This window comes from Oenanthe melanoleuca, unplaced genomic scaffold, assembly GCF_029582105.1.
Source record: "Oenanthe melanoleuca isolate GR-GAL-2019-014 unplaced genomic scaffold, OMel1.0 S065, whole genome shotgun sequence".
Lineage (NCBI taxonomy): Eukaryota > Metazoa > Chordata > Aves > Passeriformes > Muscicapidae > Oenanthe > Oenanthe melanoleuca.
Window position 1 is genome coordinate 34,520 of NW_026612714.1, and position 15,604 is coordinate 50,123.

The 15,604-nt window shown below is 46.5% G+C and overlaps 1 protein-coding gene across 1 annotated transcript; it reads right to left on the reverse strand.

Annotated features, from left to right (window-relative positions):
• Nucleotides 1-2,172: 2,172 nt before the first annotated feature.
• LOC130266495 (histone-lysine N-methyltransferase EHMT2-like) lies at nucleotides 2,173-11,198 on the reverse strand. Its single transcript, XM_056515764.1, has 7 exons — nucleotides 11,171-11,198; nucleotides 10,534-10,656; nucleotides 9,244-9,345; nucleotides 8,624-8,654; nucleotides 8,149-8,222; nucleotides 6,856-6,933; nucleotides 2,173-2,202 (listed from the first exon to the last, which is right to left on the reverse strand). The coding sequence occupies exons 2-7, from the start codon at nucleotides 10,606-10,608 to the stop codon at nucleotides 2,173-2,175; spliced, it is 390 nt and encodes a 129-aa protein (XP_056371739.1). The 5' UTR covers nucleotides 10,609-10,656; nucleotides 11,171-11,198.
• Between the last annotated feature and the right edge of the window lie 4,406 nt (nucleotides 11,199-15,604).

Genomic DNA, 15,604 nt, shown 5'->3' on the forward strand with positions numbered 1-15,604 from the left:
GGAGCCAGATGGGAGAGGCTGAAGGCCGCGAGCAGGAGCAGGAGCAGGAGCAGGGAGCTGCTGCTGGCACAGAGCCTGGGTGAGGCCCCAGGGCCGGTGAGGCAGGGTGGGGTGAGGGTGCCGTGGGCTGTGGCCGTGGGCAGTGCCCGGCACAGGGGCAGGAGCGGCCCTGCCCGTGCTGGGGCTGCTCAGCGCAGCTGCCCCGGCCGGCACAGGGGCTGTCCTGGGGCAAGGCAGCTGTGCCGGCAGGGCCCGGGAGCTGTGCCGCCTGTGCCGGGCTGCCGGGGGCTGCGGGACGGTCCCGCCGCGCTGCGCTCGCCACACCCTGGCCCGCTCGGCCTGCTTTTCCTTTCCTGCCCTCCTGGGGAGGCGCTGAGATTTTCTCTGTGCTGAGGGAAGTGCAGGTGCTGCCAGGGGAAAGGCCCTGCTCCTGACTCAGTGTTCCCTTTGCTTCCCAGATGTGCCATCTGCTGTCCCTGTCCAGGAGAGCTGCTCTGCACAGGACCAAGAGCCAGAGGGAGAAGCTTTGAAGATGGCGCTGTTGGAATCCCATTTTCTGCTTAGAGTTCTCTTTAAAGATATATGGACCTGCACATAGAGAGGGATAATTAGATGGATATTTATATGTGTAGATTGTTATTTGCATAGGAGAATTTCCATATGTCTTTTATATTTATGGATGTGCTATGTATATATACAAATATACATATATATATATAAATATATATATGTATATTTGTGTGTATATATATATATGTGTGTGTGTGTGTGTGTGTGTGTGTGTAATTGCGTATATTGGTATTTCCATAGGTATATGTATTCTGTTTTTCTATTTTTATATGTATATTGATCAATTTCTCTGTGTGACTGCATTAACAGTTGTGTGGAGATGTATAGCTGTATATTTGTATTGATGCAGTTGCATGAATATTTAGATTTGTACAGTGATATTTGTATAATGATAGGTTTGGTTTATAGATCTACTTACATATAATATGTAATGTTTAATCTATATTTACACTTATAGATTGTTATAGTTGTATATGTATTTATTTATATGTGCATACATATGTATTTAATTCTATTTAAAGATGTATGAAGTCATGTATAACTATCAAGTTCTTAGTGTAGGGCTATTTAGAGAGGGAATGCATATTTCTGTGTTTCTATATAGGCTCTATGCTTATATGTAATAAATTAAGTTGTTAATACCTAATTGATGTTTGTGTAATAGTGAGTTGTTGTAGAGTTTGGCAATAAATTAAGTTTTTGTTAACTCAAGTGGATATTTATTTATTTTTGCATAGCATTGTTGTACGCATGCAATAAATTTCTTTTTTTAACTTGAACTGAGATTTGTATAGTTCTGTATTGTCAGCGCGGGTGTAGCAATTTGTAGTAAATTATATTTTTCAACTGAAATGGATTCTCTTACATTTGTCGACCAGCAGTGGGGCTGTCGCAATCTGCAAGAAATGACATTTGCCAGCTGAGATGGGTGTTGTGTGCTCTGTGCTATCCAAAGCAATGAGCAGATGTAAAGGTGATGGTGCTGGGGGATTTTGGCCATGGAAATCTCCAGCCATGCCCAGCACGTGCCCCACGTGCACTCAGGCTGGGCAAGGGAAGCGCAGATTTGGGATGGCAGCAGAGCCACACGTTGGCTGACAACTGCCAGGCAAAGGCAGCTGAGAAAACTCCGGGACTCCAGTGAGCGAAGAACTCCTGCTCCGTGGATTTCCAGATCATTCCATTGATGTTTGGTACTTTATATACAAACATCCATATATGCACATATATAGAAATATATGTGGGCAGTACTTAGTGACTTGGAACATACTTGATTGTGGGAACTGAAATGGATATTTCTGTCTTTATCTATAGAGTCAGCAGAGTTGTGCCATTCTGTAGCCATCTGTGAACTGAAATTGGTCATCATATATAAGCAGGGCAGTTGAAACAATCTGTGATAAATTTCCCTTTGAAACTGACATTGGCTTTGGGGCACTTCTCATTTCCATGATGAGTGACCACATCAATATTTGTCCCTATTTTTTCACTGATCCTTAAGCTCTGGTGAGTGTGTGACAGGCTGTGGCAGCCAATTCCTCACAGGTCTGTCAATCTGTGGGTAATAGAACCTGACTGAGGTTATTTGTGAGTTGTGGTCCATCACTGGAACCCCCTCAGGCAGCACCCTGGCTGGGGAGGGAAGGGTAGAAAATGTAAGGGGATTATGACATTTACTCTCTTTTCACACTGTTTGGGATTTGTTTGTTTTCCTAACCTCTCTGTGGAATTTTTTCCCATTGACATGCGAAGCAGCACTGATGGCTAATGACAGGGGAGGGGGCACAGGGAAGTGAGCCTGCGGCCAAGAAGGGCTGGAACTGGGTTACTGCTCTGTTTGGTGTTGATTTCATAGTTGTTGTTGTTTTGTTTGTCTTGTTAGATAGACTAGTAAAGAACTGTTATTTCTATCCCATATCTTTGCCTGAGAGCCCCTTAATTTCAAATTTATACTAATTCAGAGGGAAGGGTTTATTAGCTCCATTTTGAGGGAAGGCCCTGCTTTTCCCTAGCACAACTGTCGTTTCAAACCAGGACACACACATATTTGCACTAAGCTGCAGCCTCAGTTTAGTAAGGAAAAGGACAGATTTTCTTCAGTCATTCATTGTGGAATATAATGATGTAGGAATAGCCACAAACTAAGCTGCAGAAACAGCTCGTTCTTGGTCTTAGCAGGACATTGTGTGCAAGAAAGCACCACAATCTCAATGATTCACCTCTTAGGTAAAACCAAAATGGTTCATTGTGTGAAACTACCTGGTGATGGAAATAACCAATGGGCTGGGGCTGAAGTCTGGGAGTGAAACTCTTGGGAAAAGGGACCTGGCAAAGGCAGCCCAAGGTGCAGGCAGGCATTTGGCTCAAGGCAGGAGGGAGCTTGTAGTGCCAGCACTGGAAGGGACTGCAGGCAAAGGAGCTGGCCGGGGGCAGGGAGCAGCTCCTGCTGCACTGCAAGGGAAGGACTGGCAGCAGGCGGGAGGAGCGGGCACATTGCTGATGGACACCGGAGCTGCTCCTGAGCCACCAACGGGACCCCTCCTGGAACTGCAGGTACAGCTCAGCTCCCTGTCCTGCAGGCTCTGCTTGGCCCTTGGAGCTCAAACCACTGCAGAGAGCAGGCCTGATTATAAATGATACCAATTCTAAGAGTTCAGAACTTGTTGCCCCATTGCTAACACAGTTTTTTGGATTTCTTAGACTATCTCTGCATTAAGTACCCTCTGTGTCTCAAAAGGTAGAGCTCAGCATCTTAAACCATGCATTCTGCCCTTTAGCAGATTTATAAAATATTCGTTCTTCTCTGTGAAGAACTTAAGAAAGGGTAGTTGTTTTATGATAGCATGGTTCCATGGAACTTTATTTCCAATTATTTTCTAAAGTACTTCTAGTATGAAGACACTTTGCTAAAATGATTAAGGGTGAGAATTGCAGGGCTGGTTTAAAATTTAATACAAATTGTATTTCATTCTGTGCAATATTTCCTTTAAATCTGATTAATGTCCAGGAATCAAAACTGAGATTTCCCTTCTGTTCTCTTTTTGCTAGTAAACAAGGCATGTGTATACTTTTGATTTTGATTTTAATGTCAGTAATCCACTGGACTCATTGATACCGTGGAACTTCTTTATCATTTACATCTCCCTGTGGTTCTCAGGAACAGAAAGTTTAAAAGAAGGGGAAGAGAGCAAATCTTTTAAAGCAATGACCTGATAGTTAGTTCACATCACTTTGTAAACCCTTGCTAAATATACTATTATCTAAAAACAATGTATATATGTACTGATATGAATTATCAGCTGAATAAATGCTCATACACAAACGAGTTCTCATCGATATTTTTTGCTACCCTCATGTTTTGTTCTTTCTTAGTCAAATCAGGAAGAGAAATTCTACTGTTCTTTCAAAAATCAATTGGGTAAAAAATTTACAAGTTTGATGAAGTTTGGTTTAGAAGCATACAAACAATAATTTTAATTGTGTCACCAAAAAAAAACCAAAATTGATGTGTCATTGGTGGTGAGCAACAGACATTATTAACAGAAGCGTTGCACAAAGTATCTGTGGGATATTGTATAGCAGTTAATGTGAAGATCTCATAAAGGATGGAGGTAAGAGACCCTGATCCTTAAGATTAAAAGAATCATTTGTTAGCAATAAAAAGAGCTTATCTAGCTCATCTTAGTCATACTTAAAATGTGTTTTATATGGATTAGATTCATAGCGATTAAAAGCTTATCACTTCTTTCATGTTGCTGAATAATTAATGCTGATTATTTTAGTTTCAGCCACAGATTTAAAAGATAAACATTTTGCTACAGCTTGCAGTAATGAACCAGTAGCACTTGATTTGTCACTGGAGTATCAGAAAGTGTTGTGAATGACAAATTGCCATTGTAAGGTATTCCCAGGAGCTAATGAACATTGCAAGTAAACATAGGTCTGATTTGCTGTCTGCTGCTGTCTGAGAGCAAAACAAATCTCTGAAATAGCTGTGGCTATAAAGCAGAAAATGAGCCAGTAGGAAAAATAATATTAACAGATACTGTTAAAAATCATAAAATGACAATAAACCACATGATACAGAATGGTAAACACAAGTGGCAATGTCACCGTATCCTGTTCTGAAAGGCAGAAATAATCAGTGTATGATGTAGTTATTATTGTCCTCATTCATCTGGGAGTTGCTGAGGCAGCAGCAACATAGTTCAATATTGAAGATTTGTTATTGTTTAGAGTGCATTGTAAAATCTCTTGATTATCCACGTGCAGTATGATTTATTCTATCAGCTAATATTTGTGGTCTTGGTAATAGTGATATCGAAGGATTAAAATTTTTCTAAAACAGGGGAATTTTATGCAATAGATTCAGGGGGTGGAAAGAAAAGCTGGGTCTGGTAGGCATGGGAAAGGGAACTGAGCCCTGGGAATGAACGTCGAGCTTTGTCTACACCTGTGAAATCATCATATCATAAATAATATGATTGTTAAATATAATGATTGTTTGGTAATTGAATATAATTATTGTTTAATCACAATAGGAATCATGAGAAACAATGGAATTGTAACAAGAATCATAAGAAAGGATGTTTGGGGGGTCCTGATGAAAACAGCAAGAATACATGCTTGGATAAAATCAATGTATGCAATAGAACAATATGGGTTTAATAATTAATATATAGCTATGTAACAAAAAGGGTATAAAAACATGTCCATCTCGAATCCATGTCGGAGTCAGATTTGGGTTTGTACCCCTGATTCCCAGAGCTCTTCAATAAAAGCACCTGCATATAATCATCCTGTGATTATGTGTTTCTACACTAACACTATGACTTTGCATCTGTCATTTCCATAATTTTGTATCTTTCAGAGGAAGCAGCACGGTTCATTTGAACTAAGCCCTTCCTTACACAAGTTGTGTGAGAGCTCTGCCTGCTGTGAATGCATGAAGTGAAGAATTGAACTGCTATGGAAAGTGCACACTATTTAACTACACTTCAGGAAAACAGCTAGTATATATGCTCATTTATGAAGGTTAGTACCAGCATTTGAATTTTTCCTGTACTATATCAAATCCCCAATAGGTTTTGTAATTGTATTTTTCTTTGTATGCTGACGTCCCTGGCAGTGACATATTCTGTGCTAAGTGCTGGGTTGTATGCTGACGTCCCTGGCAGTGACATATTCTGTGCTAAGTGCTGGGTTGGATAGCTTGGTTTGGGGAGATGCCTTTAGTTTATGGCACACACGGGTCTAAAGAAGGTGTCTGGGTGTCCCTGTGCTCTGGCACCAGCTGAGGTGCAGAGCACTTCTAGGGCTGCCTCCAGATGTGATGGGCTGAAGTTACAGCAGTGCCTGCTGCCAAGCAGCTGCTACGACCTGACAAGGAACAACTTGGCCTAATATAATAAACAGAGGCCTCTTCATTTCTTACTAAGACCCAGAGTCTGATCAAATGGGTTCTTCATCCTGTTGTCATCAGTGAGTCACAGGGTTAATCTCTACAAATGTCCCACTTTGTCTGCTTCATACCTGCCAGCTACATGAGCCATGATATCCTGCTGCTCAACTTCCTTGAGAAAAGCTGACATTTCTCTGGAACAGGGTTCTTCACTAACAGTTGGACTCAAAAGTGGCTCACTGATGTCTCTCTAATTCCCAAGGTATTTCAGATCTACAGCTGCCTTTTAGGGATATACCCAGCTGCTCCTTTGATATCTGTGGAATCTTCCTCAACTACCATTCCCAGGGTATTTTTTGGGATGTTCTGTGTCTATTTTTAGGGTGTGTTTGGATTTTGGGGTCCCTCCCCTTTCCCAGGAGGTTTTTGGGGTGCTCTGTGTCTGTTTTTGGGGTGTGTTTGGATTTTGGGGTCCCTCCCCTTTCCCAGAGTATTTTTGGGGGTGCTGTGTCTATTTTTGGGATGTGTTTGGATTTTGGGGTCCTTCCCCTTTCCCAGGGTATTTTTTGGGGTGCTCTGTGTCTCTTTTTGGGGTCCCTCCTCTTTCCCAGGTGTTTTTGGGCTGTTTTTGGATTTGGGGTCCCTCCCTTTCCCAGGGGTTTTTGGAGTGCTCTGTGTCTATTTTGGGATGTTTTTAGATTTGGGGTCCCTCCCTTTCCCAGGTTATTTTTGGGGTGCTCTGTGTTTCTATTTTTGGGCTGTTTTTGGATTTGGGGTCCCCCCCCCTTTCCCAGGTGTTTTTGGGGTGCTCTGTGTGTATTTTTGGGGTGTTTTTGGATTTGGGGTCCCCCCTTTTCCCAGGGGTTTTTGGGGACCCCCCTCACCTTGTTGTACCAGCAGCAGATGCTGAGCTGCCCCGTGTGGCAGTTGGAGGAGGAGCAATCGTCCTGGCAGGTGCAGTGCTGGGGCCAGAAATCACCCAAAATCACCCAAAATTCAGCCCAGAATTAATATAAAAATCACCTCCAATTTACCCAAAATTATCCCAAATTTCACCCAGAATTTACCCAGGATTAACACAAAAATCACAAAAAAATTCACACCAAATTAACACAAAAAAATTATCCCAAAATCTCCCAAAATTCACACAAAAATTATCCCAGATTTACCCAAAATTATCCCAGAATTCACCCAGAATTTACCAAAAATTATCCCAAAATTAACACAAAATTTACCCAAAATTTATCCAAAAATTCATCCCAAAATTCACCCAAAATTAATACAAAAATCACCCCCAATTTACCCAAAATTATCCCAAATTTCACCCAAAATCACCCAAAATTTACCCAAAATTCATCCCAGAATTAACACAAAAATTATCCCAAATTCATGCCAAAATTTACCCAAAAATTATCCCAAAATTCACACAAAATTTACCCAAAATTCATCCAAAATTCATTCCAGAATTCACCCAAAATTAATACAAAAATCACCCCCAATTTACCCAAAATTATCCCAAATTTCACCCAGAATTTTCCCAGGATTAACATAAAAATCACCCAAAGTTTACCCAAAACTTACACAAAGTTAACCCAAAATTTACCCAGGATGAATCAAAACATCATCCAAAATTCACCCCAAAATCTCCCAAAATTATCCAAAAATTATTCCAAAATTAATACAAAACTTACCCAAAATTATCACAAAATTATCACAAAATTATCACAGAAATCACCCAGAATTTACCCAGGGTTAACCCAAAAATCACACAAACTTCACACAAAATTCATACAAAATTTACCCAAATATTAACACAAAATTCACCCAATATTAGCACAAAATTAACACAAAAATCCCAGGTGTCCCCAGATGTCCCCAGGTGTCCCTCAAATGTCCCCCAGCTGTCCCCAAGTGTCACCAGGTGTGTCCCAGGTGTCTCCAGATATCCCCAGGTGTGTCCCAGGTGTCTCCAAATGTCCCCAGGTGTGTCCCAGGTGTCCCCAGTTGTCCCCAGGTGTGTCCCAGGTGTCCCCAGATGTCCCCAGGTGTGCTCCAGTCCCTCCCAGGTGTCCCCAAATGTCCCCCAGCTGTCCCCAGGTGTCCCCCCAGGTGTGTCCCAGCTGTCCCCAGGTGTCCCCAGCTGTCCCCAGGTGTGCCCAGGTGTGTCCCCAGCTCACGTTGTTGGTCAGGGTGACGTCGGCCCCGCGCGTCAGCAGCCGCCGAATGACCTCGATGTGTTTGTGCTCGGCCGCAGATGATCGGGGTCCAGCCCTCGTTGTCCTGGGGGTCAGGCAGGGGTCACTCAGGGGGGGTCATTGACCCCCCAGTGACCACCCCTGACCCAGACCCAGATGATTGGGGTCCACCCCTGTTGTCCTGGGGGTCATTCAGGGGTCACTTGGGGTCACTCAGGGGTCACTCAGGGGTCACTCGGGGGTCACTGACCACCCCTGACCCATCCTGACCCCCACTGACCATCCCTGACCCCCACTGATCACCCCAAACCCAGGCCCAGATGATCGGGGTCCAGCCCCCATTGTCCTGGGGTCACTCAGGGGTCAGTCAGGGGTCAGTGACCACCCCTGACATCCCCAAACGATCCCTGACCCCCACTGACCATCCCTGACCCCCACTGACCCCCCTAAACCCGGACCCAGATGATCGGGGTCCAGCCCCCGTTGTCCTGGGGGTCACTCGGGGTCACTTGGGGTCACTCAGGGGTCACTGAGCACCCCTGACCCTCTGACCACACCCAGAACACTCAGGGCAGTCCCTGACCACTCCCAGGACACTGAGGACGCTAAGGACACCTGTGGGACACTCACTGGACACTCTCAGGACAATCCCTGGACACCCTCAGACACTCAGGACACTCCCAGGACACTCAGGACAAGCCCTGGACAGCCCCAGGACACTCAGGCCACTGAGTGGACACTCCCAGGACAGTCACTGGACACTCTCAGGACACTCAGGACACTCTCAGAACAGTCACTGGACACTCTCAGGACAATCACTGGACACCCCAGACACTCAGGACACTGACTGGACACTCTCAGGACACTCCCAGGACACTCAGGACAACGCCTGGACACTGAGTGGACACTCAGGACAATCCCTGGACACCCGCAGACACTCAGCGCACTCCCAGGATGCTCAGGACAACACCTGGACAGCCCCAGGACACTCAGGACACTGAGTGGACACTCCCAGGACAGTCACTGGACACTGAGTGGACACTCTCAGGACACTCAGGACACTGAGTGGACACTCACCTGTGCGTTTACATCCACCTGCCCCGTGCTCAGCAGCAGCTCCACCATCTCCAGGTTCCCATTTTTGGCCCCGTGGTGCAGGCAGGTGGAGCCGTCCTCCTCCTGTGACATCATAGAGAGGGGAGGTGACGTCACACAGGGCGTGGGGATGTCATAGAGAGGGCTGGTGATGTCATACAGAGAAGTGGTGACATCATACAGATGGTGGTGATGTCATACAGGGAGTAGTGATGTCATACAGGGGTGGTGACGTCATATAGGGATGTGGTGACGTCATACAGGGGAAGGTGACATCACAAATCGCACAATAATCTCATACAGGGATTGTGATGTCACAGGGAACACAATAATGTCATGCAGGGTGCTGTGATGTCATAGAAAACACGGTGATGTCACAGGAGGCACAGTGATGTCATGGCATCGTGGCGTCACAGAGAGCACGATGACATCATACAGCATGCTGTGATGTCACAGGGAACACAGTGATGTCATAGAGGGGACGGTGGAGTCACAGAGAGCACGATGACATCATAGACCACACTGTGATGTCATAGATTATGTGGTGATGTCATAGGGGACATGGTGACGCCATAGAGAGCACAATTATGTCATTGAGGGGACGGTGAGGTCACAGAGAGTGCAATAACATCACAGAGGGCACTGTGATGTCACAGAGAACACGGTGAGGTCATAGGTAACATGATGACACCATAGAAGGCACAGTGACATCATACAGGGCACCGTGACATCACAGAGGATGTGGTGACATCATAAAGGACACGGTGACATCACATATAGCACAATGACGCCATAGAGGGGACAGTGCCGTCACAGAGATCGCAGTGACATCACACACGGCACTGTGATGTCACAGAGAACACGGTGACGTCATAGGAGGCATGGTGACAGCATAGGGGTGGGATGACGTAACACAAAGGACAGTGACATCACAGAGAGCACACAATGACATCATAGAGAGCACTGTGACATCATAGAGCATGTGGTGATGTCATAGAGGACATGGTGATGTCATAGAGAGCGCTGTGACATCACAGGGCATGTGGTGATGTCATAGAGAGCGCTGTGACATCACAGAGCATGTGGTGATGTCATAGAGGACACGGTGATGTCACAGAGAGCTCTGTGCGGTCATAAAGGGCACTGTGACATCACACAAGAGGAAGTGACATCAACCGGGGCAGCGACACCATGGGGGGTGTGGGAAGTGTGGGGGTTACCGCATTGCGCGATGACGTCACGGTGACGTCACTGGCCCGGTGGTGACGTCACCTTGCTGTAGACGCAGCCGCCGCGCAGCAGCAGGTACCGCGCTGCCTCCAGCTGGTCGTGCGCCACGGCCTCCATCAGCGGCGTGCGGCGCTGCTTGTCCACGGCGTTGATGTTGGCGCCGGCCTGGGGGGACAGAGTGACCACTGAGTGGCCGCTGACCAGTACAGACCAGTACAGACCAGTACTGACCAGCACTGACCACCCATGGTCATCTCTGACCATCACTGACCCCCCCCACCCCCAGTGCTGCTTGTCCACCGCATTGATGTTGGCGCCGGCCTTGGGGGACACAGAGTGACCGCTAAGTGACCACTGACCAGCACTGACCAGTACAGACCGGTACAGACCGGTACAGACCAGTATAGACCAGTACAGACCAGTACTGACCAGTACTGACTGCCACTGACCACCCATGGTCATCACTGACCCCCCCACCCCCAGCGCTGCTTGTCCACAGCGTTGATGTTGGCGCCAGCCTGGGGGACACAGAGTGACCGCTGAGTGACCACTGAGTGACCACTGAGTGACCACTGACCAACACTGACCATCACTGACCAGCACTGACCAGCATTGACCAGTATCTCAGGTGTCCCCAGCTGTCCCCCAAGTGCGTCCTCAATGTCTCAGGTGTGCCCACCTGCAGCAGCAGGTGACAGATCTCCAGGTGTCCCCAGGTGTGCTCAGGTGTATCTCACATGTCCCCAGGTGTCCCCATGACCCCCAGGTGTATCTCAGGTGTATCTCCAGGTGTCCCCATGTCCCCCAGCTGTCCCCATGTCCCCCCAGGTGTCCCACCTGCAGCAGCAGGTGACAGATCTCCAGGTCTCCCTCTTCATTTTCTCAAGAATTGCGTTTACAATGTTTTAGTTACTATTGACTCAATCTCTTTTCCTGGATCCTCTTTGGTTTTGGAATTATTCTTGAAAGGCATGTTGGATTTGTCTTTACAAATGAGCTGTGGATCTGCTGGTAGATAAGACCAGCATTGAGGGATAAAAGAAACAATGGGATGGATTACAGTGATTGATGAATGGAAAGAGAAAATTGCCTTTAAAAACAAAGTGTAGGTTTGCTGATAAGTGAAATAGGATATTGAAAGAAGAAAAAAGCAATGGAGAAAAGCTGTGACTTCTATAAGAATTAAGAATTAAAAGGGGGGGTTATAATTAGAGGGGAATCACATGTGTGAGGCGTTCCGGGATGTCTGTACCTCTCAAGTACTTCCGTGAATGGAAAAGGAGATAGAGAAACATGGCCGGGAAAATAGGGTAAAAAGGAGGCTGCGTCCTCCAAAAATTTGAGAGATCACAGACGAATGGCCCATGGCCTCTCCCTTTATTCAAATAAAGCAAAGCAGAACTCTTCTGTCTCCTTTTTGGACATAAACTTCTGGTGTTTGTGGATTAATTTTCCTGACATTCTCAGTGACCTCACTGCTTGTCCTTGTAACCTAATTCTGTAATTCCAATGATAAATGGATGTTTTTGCCCCAGCAGTGTTAATTTGCATTTCTAAAGCTCCTCCCCTGGCTAACTGGAACCCAGGTTTCTCTTGCACAGCAGCCATTGCATGACTCACATATGGCCCCCCACAATCTGCTTTTCAATTGACATCTTTAGTGTTAGAGAGTCAAGACATTATTTGATTCTTGCGAAGATGTGCAACAGAAACAATTTCTTCCACACATAGCCCGGGTGTGCAGAGAAAATCATTCCATGACACGGGAATTGCACTGGATTTTTCCGAAATTTCATACAGTCTGAGTCTATTGAAATACATTGGATTGATGTTCATTCCTTCCAAGTTGTGTAGTTCTTAGTATCTAGTTTACTATAGGACCCGGATTTCTTTGCCTCTGATTCTGTCCTTCTGATGTTAATTTGGTCCCACTCCTGGATTTCCTTCTCAGCCTTTTCCAGACCAGGTGTCTCCAGCACTGCCCGGGGCTGTGTCTGGGGTGGGTGTTCCTTGATGTTTGCTAATGGCCGTTGATGTTTTGCTAATGGTCGTTGCATTTGTGGGTGTCTTTTGGGCTATTCCCAGTTTGTTGGGATATTAAACTGATCTCTGTTGAATGCCATAACATTCCTTAAAAAAACTCTTCGAAATTCCTTTCCCCAATGCAAAAGCAAACCAAGCCCGAGTCCAGAATTAAGATTTTTTTTTTAAATTTAGATTTTGTATATTTTCCAGCAATCGAATCCCAGGCAGCCCAGTGTGTGAGTGCAATGGAGAGCCAGAGTGGAATTGTGCCGTTGTGTTCCCCAGCAGCTGTGGCAGTGCAGGCACAGAAAGCAGCGAAGCTGCAGCAGTGGCAGCAAGGATTGGCCCCAGTGGCTGGAGATGCCAAAGGAGGGTGCCCAGGCAGAGGATTTGAGCAGAGGATGTGTGGGCAGCCCCAGGGGCTTCCCCGGATGTGGAGCCCTGGCTGCTGCTGCGTTGCCTTCAGTGCAGGCTCAGTGGGGCCTCCCATGCTGGTGCTGCAGCCGGGAAGTGCAAATCTGGGGCTTGAGAGCCCCTGAGCCCAGGGTGAGGAGTCCCCCCGTGCTGAGCTGTGCTGGGGCTGTTTCTGTGCTCAGGGACACTTGGGATGGGTCACGGCACTTGGCCACCAGTGGTGCTTCTCTGCACTCCTTAGGCAGAGTGTAATCTTGCTCTAATTCCCTTTCCTTAATCACAGCGTGTCTTGGAACTCTTTTTCCTTCTCCTGCCCTTGCAGACCCATCCATGAACACATTTTGTCCCTCAGGCCAGGGAATCTCTCCCAGCCTGGCTCTGGAGCTCTGTCTCTTGAATGCAGCCATGGGTTTGTTCCCAGCCCCTGTGCAGGCTGTTCAAACAGAAGGCTGGGTTAAACCCTTCCCCTGTCCTCAATTCTAAATCCTCCTGTGCCACTGAACAAGTTTCATTCTGTAATCACCGAGCACTGCTCATCCATGTAGAGGCTCTTTTGGTTATCAAAGCTTTAACTTGGTGCCAGAACTTGAACTGTTTTGTTGGTAATTTTAACAACTGCTGTTGTTTCTGCTTGTCCGGTTAGAGATATTAGTAAAAGAGCTGTTATTCCTGCCCCCTTATCTCTGCCTCAGAGTCCTTGATTCAAACAATTATAATACTTGGGGGGAGTGGAATTAAAGTCTCTATTTCAAAGGAAAACTTCTGTCTTTATCGGCAGACACCTGCCCTTCAACCAGGACAGTACTAGAACACACACACAATTCCAATTTATTTTCTGAGTCTGGAAGAGCCATGACTGGGGCACCAAACATTTTGGTTTTATTTAATTTTCTGAAGTTATGCTGTTTCTTGAATCCATACCACAACATTGAGGCTGTCTGGTTTTAAAAACTCATACAATATTCTGGCTCAAACAGAGAATCCTCAATCCAGGTCCTGCAATTTCTTATTAGTTCTCAGAATTGTCTCAACTCCATTTTATTGCTGGGTAACGTTACTTGTGAGATTCCCAGGTCCTTCTCTGGGTCAACACAGCACAAACCTTCAGTCAATACATGTGGCAAATATTTAACCTTTTCCTTTCTATATGTGCTTTTTTTTCCCCAAGTACTGAAAGATGCTTTTTAGCCTGAGCATTCAGCTATTTCACAGAGGCTTCTTCTACTTGGCTGAAGTACTTGAGAGGTACAGACTTCCCAACGCACCCACTGCATCCCCCCCTTAATATGCACCCCACTTTTGTATAGCTAACGATATTCATGGCTCTGTTAGGTCTTTGTTCTCCTTCTGAGAGTTCATGAATTTAGCAGGACGTTGGCTGAGCAGCAGTCTGTGTGGTCAATTAACAACATTTTCTGAACCCGATGGCTTCTGCTGTCACTTCCTTATGTACCCGTCCCTGGCCCTATGTCCAAGGGGATTCCCAGCATCTGTTTGTAAAGACACTTTCCTGTTCTTCCTTCCATGGGGGTCCAGGCAGAGCCGCAGGTCCCAGCGTTCCCCACCTGGACCCCACCTGCGCCCCCACCGGGCCCCAGCGCCCCCCCCGCGAGGGGAATTTGGGGAGGTGGGAGGGGGCAGCGCCAAGGCCGGGCCCCCCCGCGCTGCCGTGGCGGGAGCGGCTGCAGTGGGGACCGAGTGCGGGTGCGAGCGGCCGAGAGCCCAGCGCTGCCCCGGCTCCATCCCTGCCCCTGCGCTGGGATGCTGTGGGTGTGGGGGGAAGAGGGAGCCGGCAGTGGGTGCTGGGCCTGGGGGCAGCAGGAGAAGGGAAGGAGAAGCAGGGTTGAAGAACAAAATGGTCAAATGATGCATGTGGGAGGAGAAGGTGGGATTGTGCAGGAGGAAGAGGAATAGTAGAAGGAAGACAAATGTGGGAAGGGCAGGGACACAGGAGAAGGAGGAGCAGAAATGGGAATCAGCACAATGTTCCACCCCTCCCTGTGTCTATAGCCTCTCCCCCAGTCCCATGTGCATTGCTTCCCACACATGCAGCAGGTTACAGGGGAGGGAGATCTATGATTTTTACATAGGTCAGTCTTGGTGTTTCTGAGGTTTATTGGCCTAAGCATTGTTGCTTTGGTTTTTTGTAGGGGCTGAATCTTTATATTTTGGAGAGGATTAGGGCTAAATCTCTCTGTTTGCGGGGCTTTTTCATCTGTGTCTTGATATTTGGAGGATTTTTGGGCTGAATCTTGGTGTTTTGGTAGTTCCTACAGACACAAGATGCCCAATGTCTTCCTGAGTTGAACTTGGGCTGTGGAGAGTTAGGGAAAAGCGTGCGGAAGATATTGGGATGTACGGTTAAGATAGTGTCCTAGTTTGGACAAATTTAGGGGAAAAAACCTCCTGAAGAGCTTTCCAGGGAATAAACCTCCAATTTTTTATCCCACTGGACTTAAGAAAAAAATATTTTACTCAGGGGGAAAAGTGGAAAAAACCTATTTATTAACACATACAAGAGAAACACTTCCCAGCACAGATCCAGATGACAAAAAAATTTTCACTGAGAGAGAAAGAGAGACGTGGATGATTCGATCTTCACTGGAAGGACGAGATGCTTCTCTGGCCGGTGTCCAGAGGCAGGCCGCAGGGTTCCTCCGGAGCGAGCTGGTGC